At 39.5% G+C, this 21857-nt stretch overlaps 2 protein-coding genes across 5 annotated transcripts in view; both read left to right on the plus strand.

The window, feature by feature from the left end:
• The first annotated feature begins 302 nt into the window (after window positions 1-302).
• On the plus strand, window positions 303-21603 carry CUNH3orf33 (chromosome unknown C3orf33 homolog). Of its 3 annotated transcripts, XM_027391727.2 has the most exons (6): window positions 303-364; window positions 2735-3265; window positions 7767-7826; window positions 10056-10203; window positions 17259-17419; window positions 21043-21603. In XM_027391727.2, the coding sequence occupies exons 3-6, from the start codon at window positions 7782-7784 to the stop codon at window positions 21439-21441; spliced, it is 753 nt and encodes a 250-aa protein (XP_027247528.1). In that variant the 5' UTR covers window positions 303-364; window positions 2735-3265; window positions 7767-7781; the 3' UTR covers window positions 21442-21603. The 3 variants fall into 3 exon arrangements, with proteins under 3 accessions (XP_027247528.1, XP_027247527.1, XP_027247530.1); XM_027391726.2 differs by lacking the exons at window positions 303-364; window positions 2735-3265 and adding an exon at window positions 6233-6390; XM_027391729.2 differs by lacking the exons at window positions 303-364; window positions 2735-3265 and adding an exon at window positions 6750-7632.
• Window positions 17287-21857, plus strand: part of Plch1 (phospholipase C eta 1) — a 207416-nt gene continuing 202845 nt past the window's right edge. For both annotated transcript variants that reach the window (XM_027391714.2, XM_027391717.2), the window contains exon 1: window positions 17287-17419. The gene's annotated coding sequence lies outside the window, so the exon portion shown is untranslated. The remainder of the gene's footprint in view (window positions 17420-21857) is intronic.

Below are 21857 nucleotides of genomic sequence, written 5' to 3' on the forward strand. Positions count from 1 at the left end.
TTCTATAGACAAGGCTGGCCTTGAACTCACAGAGATCCGAGTGCCTCTGCCTCCCCCTCTGCCTCCCCCTCTGCCTCCCAAGTGCTGGGATTAAAGGCCTTAAGTAAATGCTTTTTTTGTGAAAATATTCTCATAATTACTTATGCCAAATCAGGAATGGTATTTCTGTTTCTTTTTTTTTTTTTGAGATTTATTTATTATGTATACAGTGTTCTGCCTGCATATATGCCTGCATGCTGGAAGATGGCACCAGATCTCATTATAGATGGTTGTGAACCACCACGTGGTTCCTGGGAATTCAACTCAGGACCTCTAGAAGAGTAATCAGTGCTCTTAACCTCTGAGCCATCTTTCCAGTCCCCAGGTACTTCTGTTTCTTAAAACACATAGTTTTTTCGGGAACTCATTTTACAACTTTGTGACTACCAAAGAAATAGTATTACTGTTGGATCAAGTCCACAGTATATGTGCAAAGTTTTAAATATGAATTGAATGTGATCACTGTGTTTTTTTTTTGGGGGGGGGCGGGTGTTTTCGAGACAGGGTTTCTCTGTATTGCTTTGGAGGTTGTCCTGGAACTCGCTCTGTAGACCAGACTGACATTGAACTCACAGAGATCCGCCTGCCTCTCCCGGCCAGAGTACTGAGATTAAAGGCATTAGCCACCAACGCCCAGTGTGATCACATTTTTTGTTTTGTTTTGTTTTTGTTTTTCGAGGCATGGTTTCTTTGTGTAGCTTGGTTGTCCTGGAACTCTCTTTGCAAACCAGGTTGGCCCCGAAGTCACAAGAGAACCACCGCCTCTACCTCCCAAGGGCTGTGATTAAAGGCGTGCCTCACCACTGCCCAGCCTAAGTTAATAACTTTTGATGAGAAAAGGCCAAAGAGTTGCCCTCTACCCTAAACTATAACCCTAGCCCTTGAATTTTTTTTTTGAAATGGTATCTTGCTATGTAGCCCAGGATGACCTCAGATTTGCCTTAGTTCTCCTGCTTTGACCTCCCAAGTACTGCGATTACAGGCATGTGCCACTACAGACTATAAAAGTGAGTAGCAGACAAGAAATAAACTAGAATGATAGCTGTGGAAGACCTTGCTGGGCAGATGTTGCAGTCTATCATGGTCTGAAAGCTTTCTCCAAAGCTTGGCAACAAGATACCCTACCCCCACCCCCAGAGAGACTTCCTGCTCTCTGCCTGCTGTTATCTGGAGAATGTTCCTGGGCCAGGAAGACTGACATTATATTAAAGCCGTCTCTATGCCTGGATGCCTGATTTATCCTTAGCATGACCCTTGACACAGTTCTCTGCAAGAAGCCTTTCCCCTGATGCACATATGGTAACTAAGACTTGTTATAGGACCCAGCTGCCACATACAAAGCCTTATAATAGGAGTGTGTCACTTAATGCAATTAGGGTTTGTCACCAGGCTCCCAATCCTATATATTCCCTGTACTCTGGAATAAAGTTGAGCTGATTCACTGAAGTCATCTGCCAGAAGGTTGTCTCCATCATACTCAAAGCCAACAGAACCATGTTCCCTACTTCTGCTCCCTCCTCCCTCATGGACCAGTGCACCAGAGATCTGGAGGAAGAAGCAGAATCATAGGTAGCATTAGAAAAGGAAAAGAAGGACTGGAGAGATGGCTCAGTGGTTAAGATCACTGGCTGCTTTTCTAGAGGACCCAGGTTCAATTCCCAGCACCCACATGGCAGCTCACAACTGTCTGTAACTCCAGTTTCAGGGGAATCTGACACCTTCACAAAGACATACATGCAGGCAAAACATGAATGCACATGAAATAAAAATAAATAAATTAAGAAAAAAAAGGAAAGGAAAAGAATAAATGGAGTCTAGAAATTGTAAGGAGTTTGTTACCTCTAAGAAGCAAGAATGATGACAGAATGAGTGGGGTTAGGGACTTGTTTCCAAACAAATGTTATTCTAAGTAGTTGAAACTGAATATTGTCTTAAATTTAGTGAGTAAGAACACTAGCTAGTTTTCCAGAGGTCCTAAGTTCAATTCCAGCAACCACATGGTGGCTCACAACCATCTGTAATGAGATATGGTGCCCTCTTACTGGCCTGCAGGGATACATGCAAGCAGAACAGTATATATATAGTAAATAAATAAATCTTTAAAAAAAAATAATGAGCCAGGGAAATAAAGACAGGAGAAAGGGAGCAATTTACTAGAGACAGAAGAATAAAGAATATAACATTTTTTAATATTTTATTTTTAGGATTTTACTGTTTTATATATATTAGTGTTTTGCCTCCATATATATATGTATGTACAATACCTGCATGCCTGGTACCCAAGGAGGCTAAAAGAAGTTATTGGATCTTCTTGGACTGGAGTTACAGAGAGGTGTGAGCTGCCATGCTAGTTTTGGGACTTGAGCCCAGGTCCTCTATAAGATTGGCAAATGCTGTTAATCATGAAGCCAAATCTCCAGCCACAAGAAGATAGTATATTTTAATATTTTTTATTGTAAAAAATCAATCAACTTGATCATTTTGTCTTTTATGAAAACAAGGATTAAAAGTTGTTAATTCTTCATGGTTAGTATCAAAGAAAGTTTGCTAATTGCCCCTCAATCTAGAGTTGAGCAACAGCCCTCTGATGGATCTTCCTTTTTTTCCAGCTCTTCCATCTTTTATCTATATTCTTTACTATAAGTAATAGATTTCTTGTAAAATGTAATCAGAAAAAAAAAACTTCTTTCCTTAGGACAAATGGTATCTCCTGAGTGCAGAAATTATTCTTCTCCACTATCTAAGCCACATATTGCAATAAACCTTGTGTATCATAATTCTGCCCATCACCTGCAATGAGACTCCCAGGTTGAAGAATTGCTGTGCACATAAACTAAAGAAAATGTACTATGGGTGTTTCTCCTGTAAAATTAGCAGTGGGAGCTGGAGAGGTGGCTCAGCAGGACTCCAATTCAATCTCATCAGTTCTCTTCTGGCTACTGTGTGTAGTCGGTGCACATTCATATGCTCAAACAAAACACCAGTACACATAAAAATAAAGAAAGAAATTAACAACACTTCCAATGACTGCCTTGACCCAGCACTGCAAAAGGTTAAATAGAAGAAAACAAAGAGAGGCTTTTCCTTGGAGTACTACACCTGTCCACTGTGGTCATCATTCAGGTTCCTGAAGTATTAATGGTAGCAACGAAAACTTAGTACTTGATTCAAGATACATCCAAAAAGCCTCATATAAATTAATCAAGAGGATCCATGATTTTAAAAGGTAGGTGTTTGGTAATTCCTGCCTTACACACACACACACACACACACACACACACACACACACACACACACACACACACTCTGGAGAAGGTAAGTGACTTTTCTTTTTTTCCTAATTTTTCAAGACAGGGTTTCTCCATGCAGCCCTTGCTGTTTTGGAACTCACTCTGTAGACCAGGCTGGCCTCAAATGCGTGTAGATATGCCTGCCTCTGCCTCCCGAATGCTGTTGCTGAAGGCGTGCATCACCATGCCTGGCGGTAAGTGATTCTTCTGAGGACAGATTGCTAGTAGGGTCAGTCCAGCTATGGTCTCCATTGTGAAACTACTGAGTAGTTGATGTTGCTTTCTGATTACCACTTACCTGTCCCTCATCACAGTCCCTTTACACCGTCTAAATTAGCTCCTCACCAGTGACAGGCTTCATAGTGCATCTCTCATTCTTAGTATACCAATCCAGCGTACCAGTGTATATCCTTTGGTTCATAACCTTATCCTGCACTTAAAGTGAACTCCCACCGCTCATGTGCCAAGATTACAGGTGCATACCTGGTTTGTGTGGTGCTAGAGGGTAAACCTAGCACTTTGGGCATGCTGTGCAAGCACTCTACCAACTGAGCTACCCCTCTAGCTTCAAGAATGAACTTTAAATCACATTATTTATCAAGGATGAGTTCTAACTAGAAGAGATATCATCCCTCAAACTGGACAAGTATGAGAACACACCATAAAATGTTAATGGGGAGAAAGGGTAAAAACTAGGAGCTGAAGTAGTTAAGAGCACATACTGTACTTGTAGAGAGCCTGAAAGCAGTTCCCATCCCTATATCACATGGCTGCCTGTAACTCTAGCTCCAGTGGATTCCCTGACATCCACCTTCATCTGCTCTAGGGCACAGATCCACACAGAGATGATGATTTAAAATTTTTACAAGTTTTTTTTTTTTTTTCAAGACAGGGTTTCTCTGTGTAGCTTTTGGAGCCTATCCCGGCACTTGCTCTGTAGACCAGGCTGGCCTCAAACTCAGAGAATTTTTGCAAGTATTCTTAAAGGTCAAATTTAAGAATCAATCGAAAAGTAAAGAAATGGGGATGTGTGGTTGAGTGGTAGAAACTTGCTTGGCCTGCAAGGGGTCCTGGGATAGATCCCTAACACAAAGGAAGGGAGGAGAGTGAGAATAGCAAGGTTTGACTAGAAAGGCAAAGCCTGAGTTAGGGATAGAAGACAGGGATTCCACTGGAAATTGAAGACAATGAGAGTGGACAGTACAGTATTTTTTGAGATGTGATTGATTCACCAGCTTTGTTTTCTAACTTTCCAAGCAGTCCTTGGAACTCAAGAGGGACCTTAACCATGATGGCTTGGTCCTGTAGATAAGAAAGCATAACTAGATACTTCTAATCACTATAGGACTATTTTACTGTTGTCCATTCACAACAATACAGGATAATAGCTTCCTTTCCTTAGAACTCTTTGTCAGTTCTTTTTGGTGTGTATGCATATCATCTAAGCAAGCCATACAGACTTCACAGGTGAGTTTGATATGCCAGTGGCATTCATAAAAGTGGGAAAGGCTGATTTACACATTATATATTTGATTTCTGTAAGGTTACTGGACTTTTCATTTTTATAGTTTATATTTTTGCAGTGCTAGGTGTTGTAATTTAAGAAAATCAGTGCTCCTAAGAAAGATGCCATGGGACAGGGTTCAAGCAGAGTTTTGTTTGTTTGTTTGTGTTTTTTTCAGGGAAGGGATCTTAAAAGGGGGGAAGTAGAGGGGAGAGACTGGGCGGGGGACAAGAACAGCAGGGGAGAGGAGACAGGGGCAGGGCCCTTTTGAAAGGGAACACATTGCATATACACAGTTGGTGCTCTTAGTGGCAGCAGCTGGGGGCATATCCTGTCAGGACCGAATGGACAGGCCACTACAGATACCCGAATACTAACACTAGGGATCCAGCCCAGGGCTTCACATGTTAGAAAAATTCTACTGTAACATTTTAAACATTTAAATAGAGATGATAATATAGTGAACCCACGCAGAGATAAACAACAGTACCAAGATTTCCAGTACTTCTACACCAACTGTAGAGTTTGGGAGTATCCAGGACACTCTCAGGTGTGGTAATTTGCCTAAAAACACACAAGCAAAATGACCACCCATGAAGTTATGAACAACACTGACTCCTCAGCCACCATGTGTGAGAAAGCACGGAGCAGGGCAACCAGGAAAATGCCCCACATCTGCGTGCAGGGTTCTCACCGCACACTAGCATAACTTGTCCTTCTGGAAGTCAAGCTGATATTGAGACTCAAAGCCTCCACCATAGGGAGCTGTTAGACTTTCTTACCGGCTCAAAAGCTCCCGGGTAAAAGATAATTTTATCAGGTAAGCTATTTTAGAAATTACCAGGTACAATGGGAAAGGCCAGGTCTTTCTTTGGGCCAAAGTTAAATTCATTAACACAAGTTTCGGCTTAACGAATAGATATATCTCTATTTCTCTTTCTTATTTTCGGCATTAAAAATATTTAGAAAGCCAGGCACAGTGAAACACACCAGCGACCTCTGCTATGTAGACCGTTTCAAAAGAAGAGGTGGAGCATTGAGAGTCTGCCGGACATATAGAAGGTCTTGGGTTTGCTCTCCAGTACCATAAAATATGGCAGCTGGATCGCTGAGTTCGAGTGCAGCCTGCTCTGCAGCACTAGTTCGAGGACAGCGAAGGCTACACAGAGAAACCCTGTCTCAAAAAGCAAAATTAATAAAATAATTTATAGAAAAAACATCAAGAATAAAAGCATGTATATTCACCCAGATTTCCTAATTTTTAATATTCTGCCCTATTTTTGTTTTGTTTTGAGTCAGTGTTCTGTTGCTCCCCCTGGAGCCGGTAGCATTGTAACACACACCGGGTGTAGGCGTCCCTGAAGGGAGGGGACCGTGGGAAGCGCAGCGCAGCGCCCCCTGCCGCCCTCGGGGGAAACCAGCACGCTCGCTGGACGCGGGAACATGGCGCGGCCGCTGGCGAGCCTCGGGTCGCAGGCGCCCGACCGGGACCCAGGGGAGGCCAACGTGGTGACGCGTGTGTCGCAGTGGGCGGACAACCACCTGCGCCTTGTCCAGGTGCCACAGCAGGGCGGGGTGGGCTAGCCTGAGCGGGTGCTCGAGGCAGCCACGAGGAAGACGGGCAGGGACGGAATGCCTGGCCGGCCACGGGAATGGTGGCGGCGGCCAGGCCCGCTTCCTTACTGCGAGGCTGGCACGGGACTGGGGACACCACAGGAGTGGTCAGACGGCCAGAGTAATACCAGAGAAAGCACTGCCACTAAGGTCCTGGTGGTGATGTGGACAAAGAAGGAGCTGCCCCCTTGCTCTTACTCTCTCTTAACCCTCTCTCTGTCTCTCTCCCTCTCCCACCCTGTAATAAACTGGTTAATGTACAAAAAAAAAAAAAAAAAAAAAAAAAGCAGCTGCCCCTGGGTTGATGGTGGTGATGGCTCCTGACAGGGAGGAGTAGCAGTAAATGACTTTTTAGGAAAAGCTGTAGAGTTCTTGAACATGCAAATACGGAGACTGTGATCTTGATCTTGTCATTAGACTTCAAAGCATAGTTGTAGGTGGATGCTGTTTGAGGAAACTGGGCATAGTTTTTTTAGTGTGCAAGGGAAATCGGAACTGGACACAACTGAGAGTGAGCTACATAAACCTGGCAGAGTGGGTAAAGCCCTGGACTTGGCCGACATCTTGGAACAACTGCAGAAAGCTACAGAAGAATCTGTAGCAATGAGGCCTGGGATTTTCCGGGGGTGGAAATGGGCAAAAGCAAAGGCCGACAGAGCATTGGGGAAGACAGGCAACTAGAAGCCAGGAGGGGAATAAATTTGGAAGGAACAACTACTTTTCAAAAATTCTGCTAAGAATTTGTGGAACTTGAGCTTTGCAAATGCTTTGCAGCTAGGCAGCATGAGGTCCAAGGCTGTGCCTGCAGACATGCCCTTGTAGCCCCATCCTTAGAGTAGTCTAGTACCTGCCATTTTGTATTATTAAGCGCCAAATAAATATGTGTATTTTGTTAACTATGTTAATGCTCAGTCATTTGCCCACACATTTACCCAACATACTTGCCATGGTGCTGTATTTTACGGGTTTCTACCAAATACATAATTCACCATGGATGTAAAGTTAGACCAGGGCAGGGGTGCATTCAAGGAATTCATAGCCAAGGTAAAATCATTCACACTCAAATCCCTGTGCATGCCAGATTGCTAAGAAAAAACTAGGAAGCAATACTGTGGGAGTAAGAAGACAGGATGATGCAAGTGGGGACACAGCAAAGTGTTTGGGAGAATTGAGTCACCAGCTGAGGTGAGGCATCTGCACTCCTTGAATCGCTAGTGATCATGATGACAGTCTGCTTCCCCCTTTTAAGTTAGTATGCTCACTGTTGACTGTTGTAAATGATAATTTCTGAGAATTAACCATGCATTCTGTTTCTGTAGAACATCAGTACTGGAATGGCCATAGTTGGAATAATGCTACTAATAAGAAGTGTTCGCCTGGTGAGTCCAAAATGGTGGAGGCAACAGACAATTTATTGTATTCAGACTGAAAGGCTTTAAGTTGTATTTAATAATAATCAACATTTTAAGATCTTGGTTAAGATTTAGAGCAGTGAATATATTTTAGAGTCATAAAAATGTATAGATTTTATCGTTGCTTAATTCTACAGACCATTTGCATAATCATATTTTTTAGAGTTAAAAAATGATTCCATAAAGGATTTAGTTTGTTAAAATAGTATAGTCTCTAAACTTGCATTTTAGATACTGTGGAATATCTCAAGTGTTTTGGTTTGTTTTTTGAATATATTATATATTGCTTATAAGAGACATTAACAATTGGATAGCATTCTGATTAGTTTAGAGTTATTTTCCTGACTTGTGCTGAACCACTAACCTAAATGCTAAAATTCTCAAGCCTACATGTAAGGAATGAGTTGGAGTCAAGAAAAAGCAAGCAGGTTAATAACTTACTCATTTTATTTATGCATTTATGCCAGCAAGCCCTAAATTGCTGCTATCTCTAATCACATAATTATGATCCCATGAGCTATTTCAGCTTTTACACAGACCATAACCTTTCAATACTCAGATCTTAATTTTCTGTGAACAAAATAGGATTTAATTGGGTGTGGTGACTCACACCTGTATTCCAGGCAGTTTGGGAAGCAGGATTGCCACAAGGTCATAGCCGGCCTGAACTGCTGGTGAGTTCCAGGTCAGCCTTGCCTGGGCTACAGAGGGAGACCTTGTCTCAAAACAAAACCAAAACCAAACAAACTAGGAGTTGTCTAGTTTTCTTGTTTGGGTAGGGAGTTGTTGGTACTGATGAAATCTTGTCTTTTAGGCAAAACTGTTTCTCAGGTGTTTTGCAAATAAACTATTACATTTAGATAAAAATATAAATTCTGAGGTAGCCGTCTATTAGTCATAGAACCTAAATGGAACCTATTATGGAGTCATCTGTTGAATTTGAAAGGTTACAACTTTCCAGTGTAACCTGGAATGGTTTCTTAGGCAGCATGGAGTGACAGAATTTCAATACTTCTGGTTATCACTTATGGCTTGCACTTTGATTAATATCTGAAAACAAACCTACATAAATTCTTTATGTGTACCCCCACAAACAAAAACCCAGAGTGTACTGGGTGGTGGTAGCACACACCTTTAATTTCAACACTCTGGAAGCAGAGGAAGGCCTGGTCTATTCAGTGAGTTCTAGGACAGCCAGGGCTCAGAAAAAAAAAAAAAAAAAAAAAAAAAAAAAAGCCAAAACAAAACAAAAAACCAATCCAGCGTGGTCCTTCTGAATCCAAGTTAAAAGTAAGTTCCAGGCCTTTGAGATGGCTCAGTAGTTAAATGTTCTTGCACAAGCCTTGGAGATCTGAGTTTGATCCCCAGAAACCACATGAAGGTGGAAAGAGAGAACATACTCCACAAAATTTTCCTCTGACCTCCATGTATATAGTGTGGTCGTCCCCGCCCCACCCCCTCCCTGCACACTACACAAAAATTTAAAAATTAAGTCCTGGTTGAGTAATAACTAGGAAATTTCCCAACATTTAGATGAAGCTCTTTTCTCTTGCAGAGATAATATGCCACAGCATCAAATATTCTTTCCTAGTATTAGAAAGATGTACAGTGTTATATAAGGTTCTGAACTAGCCATGATGATAACCCCAGGCACCAAGTAGGTGTTGGGGGTAGAAGTAAATTTCCATTGTTGGCCTACCCACTTCTTTTCTTTTTAAAGATTTGCTTTGTTTCCTAAATGATATTTTTAAAAAATTTAAAAAACCTTGCCAGTTAGGAGTCTATTTTGATTTGACACAGCTTTGCTTAGGATTTATATATAACATCTCTTATATATTAGCTTGAAATAGAAATGGATGAGTAATAAGCTTTAACTCTCCATAAAAAATTTTAAGTTATTTACTATTTTTATATATACATGCTTGTGCATGTATGTCCTCTGGAATTGGGTGTTGGAAACCAGACACACATCCACAGCAAGTGTGCCAAGTGCCCTTAACTGCTGAGCTATCTCTCCAGACTCTATAAACACGTTTGACTAAATATTAAAGCATTAATGTAAAAACTTTTATTAAATATTGAAGTGTTAAAGTTAATGCTTTCAACGGCTATGTCTTTTTGCTCAATGCTTAGATATCTTCACATTTTCTTTTTATTTTAAGTGAAAATTCAATGTTTTTCTTTGTAAATCAACAGACATCAAAATTTACAACCTCTGCAGATATTCCAGTAGAGTTTATAAGAAAGAAAGTTAAGCTACGTGGCCGATTACACCGGATAACTGAGTGTGGTCTAGAAATTGAACATATTCCTATTACTTTACCTTTTATATCTTCATGGAAAAGTAAGTAAGATGCAAGAATCGTAAAACTAGTAGTCATTATTATGGTATTTAATAAGTATATGCTCTTTATAAAGTAGCAGAAATATACTAATTTCTGATTCCTTTCCATAGTCTATGAAAGTCTGAACCATGGTCTTATTTACCTGAGATGATTTAATTTGGCTCTAGAGTTCTTGTCTTCCTTCTCCTTTTTGTTTTAGTTGACTACCCAGTCTTTCACATAGGCCTTCGGGTGCTAATCTTACAAATGATGACAATCTGTTATGGCTTAGGACCTAAGATAACTGTACAATGTTGAATAAAACAACCACTGTCCTCCTAACACTTGTAGCTCACAATCTTGGTGGAAGAGAGACAAAATACATGTGAAATTTTGTCCTAATATTGATGAAGACAAGAAACAGTCCTAGGATAGATAACTTTTCAGGTCTGGTGGGGCTAAGGAAATCTACACGTATACAGCAGCCAGAGAAGGTCTCATTGAGGGGTTGTTAAATATTCAGATCTGAACATTTCAGTGGGCTAGCCAGGAACAGTGTAGATAGGAATGAGCTTGCATCTTTTGATGGCCTATATGAAGGCTCCTATAGTTGAGACAGGAAAGAAACATTGAAAGGACCAAAGGAGACTAGAGGGGTATTAGAAACCACGTGTTTCTCTACTATTATCAGTTATCTCCACATCATAGCAAATCCCCCCCCCCCCCGACACACATATTCACACACACACCTTTCTCCTGTAGATGCAACCTCATAATCCTGGATTTTGGCTCAGACAGCTTAAATTCATTCTTTGGGATCCAGCTCAATTGCTGCTTTTTTGGTGAAACTTCCTTAACCCTCCTGTGAAGAATTAACTGCATAGGTGTTTAAATGCACTGCCATTGTAGTATTCATTGTCATTCTGCTCTGCTTTCTAGAATTCTGTCCATCTTCCAAGGCTATAAGCTAACTCTTTTCCTTTTCACTTCCTGTGCATATTATATATTCACATTTTTATCTTCTCCACTACAGTATAAGCTCCTGATAGACATGAACAGTTCCCCAAAAACCTGATGCTCACAATCTATAGAAAAATTCTGACTGGCTGATAGAGATTGGATAGAATGAATTGATGTAGTTTTTGTTTTTGTTTTGTTGTTGTTGTTGTTATTTGGTTGGTTTTGGTTTTGGTTTTGGTTTGTGTGTGTGTGTGTTTTGTTTTATAAGCTCTCTCCCTATCCAGTGAAGCCACTAGGACATAGCTAGAAAAGCTATGATTGGTTTTGATTTTGTTTTTGTTTTGTTTTCTTTGCTGCTCAGTCCAGAACTTCATGAATGCCTGTTCATGTATAAATGAAAGAAACCTGATGTGTGTCATTCAACACATGGTGGCTACTACAGAGAAAATGATAGTGTGAACACTTTGTGACTGATATAAATTGCTCTTGGGAAAGAGGTTAGGTTTTAATTTTCAGAAGTAAAAAACAAAATAAAAACAAAAACTACCTAAAAATGGCTTGGGAAGTAGAAAGTCACTACCCAAGCACTATTTTCAATGATGTAATAATACACTAGAACGTACCATTTTCATCTGAAAGGAGTTATTCAGACAATGTGCCTGGTGCTGGAGGCATAATACAGTTGAAGAGTGCCTACTTAGTTTGTTTGAGGCCCCGAGTTTGTAAAAACATTGGCATTGTAAAAACATCGAGAAAAGACTGCCACCCATGTTCCTTTCACCACTTTTACTATCTGGTCGACAAAATACAACTAGACCTTTGTTTCTTATATTTATAGGACTAATATCTAGATCCTAAAAATTGAGGCCATTCTTTATGCAAAATGTTTGGTTCAAATGACTGTTGTGTTAGATATCTGTTCTATTGCTGTGACCAAGCAACTTATAAAAGGAAACATTCAGTTAGGGGGTTGCTTTCAGTTTCAGAGCATGAGTCTATTATCACCATCCTCATAACATCTGTGACATCCCCCTCATGATCATTTATGGATATAGATGAGAAGGTATAAGCACATCCATAAATATGTAGGCACAACTTAAAAAGTTATGAAATGTCTGGACATGGTGGTGCACACCTTTAATCCCAGCACTGGGGAGGCAGAGGCAGGTGGATCTCTGTGAGTTCAAGACCAGTCTGATGTACTGGTTCCAGGACAGCCAGAGCTACACATAGAAATCCTGTCCCAAAAACAACAACAAAATTATCAATATTTAAATATTTAAAACACTTTACATTTTCAACAGTGATTTAATGAATGTCTGTTCTTTTGCTACAGCCTTATTGCATATAGTGACCATTGAAATAGGTATATGCCTGAAATAGTCACAGAACTTGCAATAGTTACAAGGAAATTATCCAAATCTTTTTTTTATTTCTGATGATAAAACACTAATATTTTTTGATAAATGTATATATTCCAAGGCATTTCTCCTGTCTAAGGATGTTGTCTGCTGTCATGAATTTCCTTGAAGTATTAGAACTACTGTATCAGAACACAACTATTGTGATTTTTATTTTATAATGCAGTTATTATTACTTACTATGCAATAACATAGCTATCACACCTATTATGTCATAACACAGCTATCATGACTACTATGCCATAACACAGTTGTCATGACTATTGTGCTCCGACATGGATATTATTATGCTATCATAGCTATGTTCTGATAGTTTCATGTCAACCTGACCTAAGCTAGTTATCTGAAAGGAGGGAATCTCAACTGAGAAAATGCCTCCATAAGATTGGACTGGAGCGCATTTTCTTAGTGATTGATGGAGGAGAGCCTAACCTGGGTTCTATAAGAAAGCAAGCCGAGCATGCCATGGGAAGCAAGCCAGTAAGTTCAGAAAGCACACTGCTATAAGCTATTATGTCATGCCACAGCTAACACATCTATTATGTCACAACACAGCTATCATGACTATCATGTCATAACATGGCTATTACAACTATTATATACTATTAAGGTATAATATAACTATTATATCTATTATAACATAGCTGTTAGAACTACTGTAGCAATTAAGATTGTTCACAAATATCATATGTGTTTATTGTATGCTTACCAAAATCTTTAAAAATATTTATTCATACTTGGTACAATGGCACAGGCATTTAATCCCAGCATTCAGAAGGCAGAGTGAGGAGATCTCTGTGAGTTTAGGACCAACTTCATCTGTGTAGCAAATTCTGGGCCAGACAGGGCTACATAGGGTGATGCAATTTCAAAACAAATAACAAAGAGTTTAGTGATGAAACAGACTCCTTAAGTGATGGCATTTGTCACTGAGACAGTGTCATTTTGTGTCATTCACTGATTTTCCAGGTGTCCATATTTCTTTCCTTCAGTTGTCACACTTTCTCCTTTCCCTGATTTTGTGATCATCCATAAGACTCACATCCTACCTTTCTGGCAGAGTACTCTTAGCCTACTCTACTAGAGCCATGTTGCTTTCCTGCCAACTTCTAGCATCTCTGTTCTGTCCCATTCAATAAGGATTTGACTTTAAAAATTGTTTCTATGCAAGATTTATTGAAGGGGACTGTAGAGAAGACTTAGTGGTTTAGAGTACTTGTTTTTACAGAAGACCTGAGTTCCCAGCACTATTTTGTTATAACATGGCTATCATGACTATTATGTATAATAGCTGTCATAGTTATTATATCATAACAGTTATCAATATTAAGTTACAATAGCTGTCAAGACTCTTACGTCATAAAATGGCTACTACAACAATTATATCAGAACACAGCTATCATACCTCTAATGTCATTACATAATTACATGTTACATGTCATGCAAGATTTATTGAAGGGGACTGGAGCAATGACTTTGTGGTTTATTCCTAGCAATTGTCATGATAGTTCACAACCATCTGTAACTCCAGTTCCAGGGAATCCAATTCCCTCTTTTGGACTCCAAGGGTAGGTGCACAGACATAAATGTAGGCAAAATATTCATACATATAAAATAAAATATATCTTAAAATTTAAAATATTCATTGAAGACCTAGGAAGGCAAAATGTTTTATATCACAGAAACAAAGCTAAAAACAATTAGGGATTAGAAGTTGTGGACAGGCAAGATGGCTCAGTGCATTAAGGTGCTTGCTACCAAGCCTCCTTAGTACAATCTCAAGGACCCATGTGGTAGGAGAGAAACAACCCCACAAGTTACCCCCTGACCTCCATGTGCATGTACTCCATACTTATGAACACATATAAACACATATGGAAATTAATTAAATGCAATAACTATAAAACTGACAATTGAGGACTGGCGAGATAAGTCAGCATGTAAGAGTATTTACCACCAAGACTGAAGATCTGAGTTTAATCTCTCAGATTACATGGTAGAAGGAAAGAACTGACTCCCACATGTGGTCCTCGCACATCTACATATGTGCTGTGTGTGGTTCACACACATAATAAATAAATGTAATGCTTTTTAAATTTAGAAGTATGCCTTCTTAGTTTTTGAGATAATTTTTTACTATATTGGCATGGCTGGCCTAGAATTAATTATGTATAGCCAGGTGGCCTGAAATGTGTGATAGTCCTGCCTGTGCTTTCTCAGTGCTGGGTTGTAGGCAGTGTACCACCATGCCCAGCCAGAAATCATAGGCTTTTGAAAGTAATGCTTGCATTTCCAAGAATATTCAAAGTTTTTGGTGAAAATCTGTTATGACTTTCTCCTACTCATTTGTTTGGATGGTTTATTAAATCATAATGACTTTACTCTTATCAGTTACATTATACTTTGAGTGTTCAATAAGAAATTTCCCCATTTAAAAAAGAGCCCAGTGGCCTTTATCCTGTGATGAATTGGTACATCAGTGCTACAGTTGATAGTGTTGAATTAGATTTAGACTATCGAATTGAAGTTTTTGTTACCTAATCCTTGGTCTCATAAACTACAGAAGCCTTTATGAAAGATTGTCGGTGGTGCTGGCAATATTCAGACATTAGAGCAGACTTAAGAATTTATTTGTATATCAATGACCTTACAGTCATCTAAATTTTAAAAGTTGTTTATGTTTTTTTGAGACAAAGTCTTGCCATGAAGCCCAGGCTAGACTTGAACTGTCAATAGTCTTGCCACTGCCTTGTGAGTGTTGGGACTATAGGCTTCCTTCCTTGCAGCATTATCTAACCTGTGTTGTACTTCTGTCTTCACCTAATTCCACATTAGCTGTATCACACAATTTTTGCTAAGGGCACAATCCTCCCACCTACTTTCAAGCTTCTTTGCTTGAAACTCAGGGACAGGTTTTAGGAAACCCTAGTCTGAAGGAAAATGTTTACTGTTATCTGCACAACCAAGTTTTAGAACATTTTTTTATTAAAACAAAACAAAACAAAAACCTCATTGCCAAGTGCAGTGAGTGGTACTTGCCTTTAATCTCAGCACACAGGAGGCAGAGGCAGGAGGATCTCTAAGTTTGAGGCCATCCTGGTCTATATATATTGGTCTAGGGTGGCAAGAACTACACAGTGAGATCTTGTCTAAAAAATGTTTTCAAGGGGCTGGAGAGATGGCTCAGAAGGTAAGAGCAGTGACAGCTCTTCTAGAGGACCCTAGTTGAATTCCCAGCACTCACATGGCAGCTAACAACTGTCTGTAACTCCAAGATCTGACAACCTCACACAAGACATACATGCAAGCAAAATACTAATGCACATAAAATAAAAATAAATAAATTATTTAAAAATATTTTAGGACGGGCATTGGTGATGCATGCCTTTAATCCCAGCACTTGGGAGGCAGAGGCAGAGGCAGAGGCAGGTGGATCTCTCTGAGTTCGAGGCCAGCCTTGTCTCCAGAGCGAGTGCCAGGATAGGCTGCAAAGTTACACAGAGAAATCCTGTCTTGAAAAACCAATATATATACTCTTTAAATTGTGTGTGTGTGTGTGTGTGTGTGTGTGTGTGTGTGTGTGTGTGATGTGTGAGTGTGGGCAATCATGTGCCACAGCACACATGTGGAGGTCAGAAGACAACTTTCAAGAGTTGGTTTTCTGTTTTCTTTTTTTCTCCTCCTCCTCTTTTTTTAGGGGTGGGGGGGTATAGGGGGCATACTCTTCCTGCAAGTCTCTGCCTCCTAAAGGTTCCACAGCTATCACTAAGTCTTCAAACACATGAGCATATGGGAGACATTTCCCTTTCAAACCATAGCATTCCACCACTGGCCCCCATAGCTTGTGACTGTTTCATGATGCAACAGTCTTTAATAGTCCCAACATTGTTCAGTAATTCAAAGTCTAAAGTCTCTTCTAAGACTTAAGTCATCTCTTAAATGTGATCTGTAAAATCTAAAACCAAATTACAAGCTGGGCCTGGTAGCACATGTCTTTAAACTCAGTACTCAGGAGGCCAAAACGGGTGGATGATTATTTGTAGGGTGGTTTGAATAAAAATGGCTCCCATAGGTCCATAGCGTATGATACTGATGGAAGGTGTGGCCTTGTTGAAATAGGTGTGGCTTGGTTGGAGGAAGTGTGTCACTAGCAAGTGGGCTTTGGGGTCTCAGTGTGTCTCAGTTCTCTTCCTGCTGCCTGCTGATCCAGATACAGAACTTCTAACTACCTCTCCAGCACTGTGTTTGTCTGTGAGCCACCATGCTTCTGACATGACAATAATGATCTAAACCTCTGACATTGTAAGCAAGCCCCAATTAAATGTTTTCCTTTATAATAGTTGCCATGACCAAGGCAACTCTTTTTTTTTTTTTTTTTTCCCTCCTGAGACAGGGTTTCACTGTGAAACAGTTATGGCTGGTCCTGTACTCCTTATGTAAACCAAACAGGCCTTGAACTCACAGAGATTCACCTGGCTCTGCTTCCTGAGTGTTGGGATATACCACATCTGACTTATACTTGCATTATTTTAAATTAAAATTTAATAAAAATAAATGGTACTAAATTTAGAACTTGAGTATTTATAAATAAGTATTTATAAATAATGTGTGTTAGGGGCTTGGAGGCAAATGACTTTGGACTTTGCTTTGTGGTCTGCCTTGAAGCTAAACTACTTTGTACATTTCTTTCTTAGAAGAGCCACGTGGAGTTTTGCTGGTTAAGCTGGCTGGAGTGGAACTCACTGAAATCGGTAAGGTCTGGTTACAGAAAGAGCTGAAACCTTCCCAGCTGCTGTGGTTCCAGCTTCTTGGAAAGGAGAATTCAGCACTTTTTTGCTATCTTTTAGTGAACAAGGTAAGTAGTGTGAAGAAATAACTGACCTTGTTTTATTCTTAACATAAGTAAACACTTATTTAATTAGCATTTTGAATATATAATGAGGTTTTCAAGCTGCTAATCATTGTTATGTGTAAAGAACAAGGTGTTTTATTTTTTTTGAGACAGCGTTTCTCTGTGTTGCTCTATAGAGCAGGCTGTTCTTGAATTCACAGGGTTCCACCTGCCTCTGCCTTCCAAGGCTTGGATTAGAGCAGGTGCCACCAATACTGGCACTATATAAATTTCATGTAAAATTTTGTGGGTGTTTATATCAGTCAAATAGGATTTCTAAAGGGGCTGGAGATGTGGCTCAAACAATTAAGAGCTCTTGCTTTAGGCAGCCGACAACCACCTATAACTCCAGTTCCAGAGTATCCAATGCCCTCTTCTCCCCTCTGTGGGCACTGCAATCAAGCACATAGATGCACACATATACACATTATTTAAAAAAATAACAAACTAAGGCCTAGAGATGGCTGCAGAGATGGCTGAGTGGTTAAGAGCTCTCATTGCTGTTACAAAGGTGAGTTGGATTCCTAGCATCCAAATCAGGCTGATGACAAGCACCTGTAACTCCAGCTCTGGGGGAATCAGGCACCACAGTCACATGCACACATATACATAAATAAAAGTAATAAAATAAGTATTTTTAAAAATTAAATAAAAATATGGGGCTGGAGGGCTGGCTCAGGCTTCCTGCTCTTGTAGAAAACTAATGTTTGGTTCCTAGCACCCACATAGCAACTTACAAAGGTCTGTAACTAGAGTTTCAGGGATCCAATGTCCTGACCAGACACACATGAGGCTCATGTACATACATACAAGCACACATTTGTACACATAAAATGAAAATAAATGTTGATAAAAATAATAAAAATGAAGATATAAAAAGAAATTTATAGAGAGGGAAGGACTTTCAAATTATTAATGATTTTAGTCATTGCTAAATAAAGGACTGTCCCCATACATTTACATATGCATGAGTGTATTGTACCACATTGTTAGTAGAAATCATTTGGGGAACAAAGCGTGGCAACTGGGAGCTGCAAAGAGCAAGGATGCTTTCTGAAGATAAATATTGCTCCGTCTGCTTCAATATCCTGTGTTTACACTCAGAAGCTGTAAAAGTAAATGTCATGCTCAGGTTTTTCATGCATACAGAAAACCATCCTGTGGGGTTGCTGTTCTCATTTACAGGTGGGTGTCTAAGGAATGTAATTGCCTTGACTGGACTAACCAAAGGAAGATTCCTTCCTGGTTCAAAAACCCACCTTCATTCCTCATCCTTACCTTGTTTTCTAGGTGAACAAATTATGCTGTGCACATAGTGTGATTCAGTTGCTTCTGCTTGAATTCTACTAATGTTTGAGATTGAAATGTAGTTGTTTTGGTTTGGCTCAAGGAAATGAGTGTATAAAATGTTTTAAACTGAGACCAATATAACAAACTTTTCATGAACCAAAATTTATTGTACCCAGAGAAATAATGTTTAATTATTTACTCTTTAATTTTATTTCAAGGCTATGTTTATAAAACGATTACTTTGTTTAATAGATTCTTAGAAAATATTTCCCAATATTCCTTAGAAAATATTAAGCCTGGACTTTTGACATTTTTAGATTAATTTCACATTAATTGTGATTTACTTTTTGAAAATGTGTATGTGAATATGTGTATGAATGTTTGTGAATGTTTCTGCTTGAGATTATGTGCACATGAGAGTGTGTGTGTGTGTGTGTTTGTGTGTATGTGTGTGTGTGTACACATACATGTATGTGGGTGAGCCTGTCAGAAGGGGCGACGAATCCTTCTGTGTTGGAGAGCACCTGGCTTGTTACATGGGTGCTAGGATGAAACTCCAATTCAAATGATTGTATAACAAGCACTTGGGTTTGTTGTTGTTGTTTTGCTTTTTTAAGATTTTATTTATGGGTGTCTGTCTACATGTGTGGGTGTCTACATGTGTAGAGTTCACATTGGTGTTGGATTTCCTGCAGCTGGAGTTACAGACAGTTCTGAACTGCTCTGTGTGGGTGCTTGAGCCAAACTCCAGTCCTCTGGAGGATCAGCAAGCAAAGCATTCTTAACCTGCTGAGCCATCTCTCCAGCCCTGTGATTTATTTCACAATGAAGCTATCAATACTTGGTTTTAATTAGTTTTAATTAGATTAGAACAGGATCTGCTTTATTCCTATGATTTCCTATGGGGAGGGTCACATTTATTTCATTACAAGTGGAACATTCCAGAAATGAAAATTTCAAGCTAGTCAAAGATTATTTGGAGTAGGTGTTTTTAAAATGTACATACCTGGGTTTGGAGAAATTGCTCAACAGTTAAGAGCAGTGGCTACTCTTGCAGAGGACCCAGTACTCAAACAGTAGCTTACAAACTGCAACTCTAGTTCCCTCTTCTGGCCTTTGCAGGCACTAGGAATGAAAGTGATACACAGGCATACAAAATGGAAAATACCCATACACATATAAAAAAAGGAAAAAGGGGCGGGGGCTGGAGATATAGCTCAGAGGTTAAGAGCACTGGCTGCTCTTCCAAAGGTCCTGAGTTTAGTTCCCAGCAACCACATGATAGCTCACAACCATCCGTAATGAGATCTGGTGCCCTATTTGGGTCTGCAAGGACACAGGCAGACAGAACACTGTAAACATAATAAATAAATCTTTTTTAAAAATGATATGTTAAAAAAAGGAAAAAAAAACTACCTGTCAGAGCCCCCCAAACCCTGTGACTTTTAACTTAACAATTTGATGCTGCTCTGTCCCGTGTGACTTGTTTACCTATTAGTTTATATAGTTCTTTTTGTTTTTCTGTGGGTTCTCATTGTGCAAATCCTGTGCTCTATTTTCTCTCTACACAGCCAAGAGGGTAATTAGTACATTTTATAGTTTACCATTTCAATGCTTCTTTGGATTAGAGATCAAGGAGAATCAGTTGACTTTGAGCAAGGCTTACATGTGTATTATATAAAAAAACAAAATCCTTCAATTTAGCAATAGCTGTTTTAGGCTCTTCAATCCCTTTGTTGTTTTGCTGGTATGTTTTGATACTTATTTTGTGTGTGTGGTTCATATGTGTTTACAGGTGTTGACACTTGTGTGTGCATGTGTGGAGGCCAGGTGTTCATGTCAGGTGTCTTGCTTGGTTACCATGCACCTTATCATTTCTTTCTGAACCTGGAGATCACCTACTCAGCCAGGCTAACTGGCCAGTGAGCTCCAGGGATTCTCGAGTCTCTGCCTCCCCAGCACTGGGATTAAAAGCCTGAACTGCCCACTTTGCCTTGATTTTTATATGGATGCTGGGTATCTTCAAGCCCCTGTTTTATAGTTGTTACTGTTTTGTTTGAGACAGTGTCCCATTTTTCAATACTGTCTGGCCATGTGTAAGTAATCCTCCTGCCTCAGCCTCATAAATGCTAGGATTACAAGCATGTGCCACCAAACTTGACCTGAAGACCTTGTGTTATATGGTTTGTTGTTTGTTTGTTTTAGCTGTTCTCTAAAATGATAAAATTGTTGAATTTTAAGGTTAATAATGTACTATAACAATTTATTAAATAATCAGCTTTTTTATTTTTATTCAGGGTGGATATTTTAATGTGAATCTGAATGAGGAAATTTTGAGAAAAGGCTTGGGCAAAACGGTTCTTGTCAAAGGGCTAAATTATGACTCAAAATCCCACTGGAAAATCCACAGACGCTTACTTAAAGCTGAACTGACAGCCTTAAAGAAAGGAGAAGGAATATGGAAGGAAGAATCTGAAAAAGAAAGTTATTTTGGAAAATTCAAAGATTCCTGGAGAGAAAGATGGAAAAAGGACAGATTTTTAAAAACAACTGGACCAGATTTCAACTTGACCAAAGAAAGTTATTATGACAGGTTTCGGAGGGCTTGTGGGAGCTGGAAGGACCACATGGGCAACTTCTCTTTAGTTTTAAAACTCAGAGAATTTGTGAGCCGCTTACACTTTTGGAGAAAATGATGAAGCATCCTCAAGGTCTAGCGGTGACCTCTGAAGAGTGAAAAGCATCAGTATGTGACCACTTTTTGTTGATTCAAAATGGAAATTTTTCAGGTGACCAAACTTCTTTTGCTTAGAAATGTATTTTATTCAACTAAAATATAAACTCAAAGTTCCCAAACATGTTAGAAGTCTTTTTTTTTTAAGATTTTATTTATTTATTATGTATACAGTCTTCTGCCTGTCAGCAGAGGGCACCAGATGTCACTTAAGGTGGTTGTGAGTCACCATGTGGTTGCTGGGAATTGAACTCAGGACCTCTGGAAGAACAGTTAGTGCTCTTAACCGCTGAGCCATCTCTCCAACCCCCATGTTAGAAGTCTTAAATAAAGCAGCCTAGTTACAAAATTTGAAGTCTTCAATAAAGAATAAAGAAT

The sequence above is a fragment of the Cricetulus griseus genome, assembly GCF_003668045.3.
Source record: "Cricetulus griseus strain 17A/GY chromosome 1 unlocalized genomic scaffold, alternate assembly CriGri-PICRH-1.0 chr1_0, whole genome shotgun sequence".
NCBI lineage: Eukaryota > Metazoa > Chordata > Mammalia > Rodentia > Cricetidae > Cricetulus > Cricetulus griseus.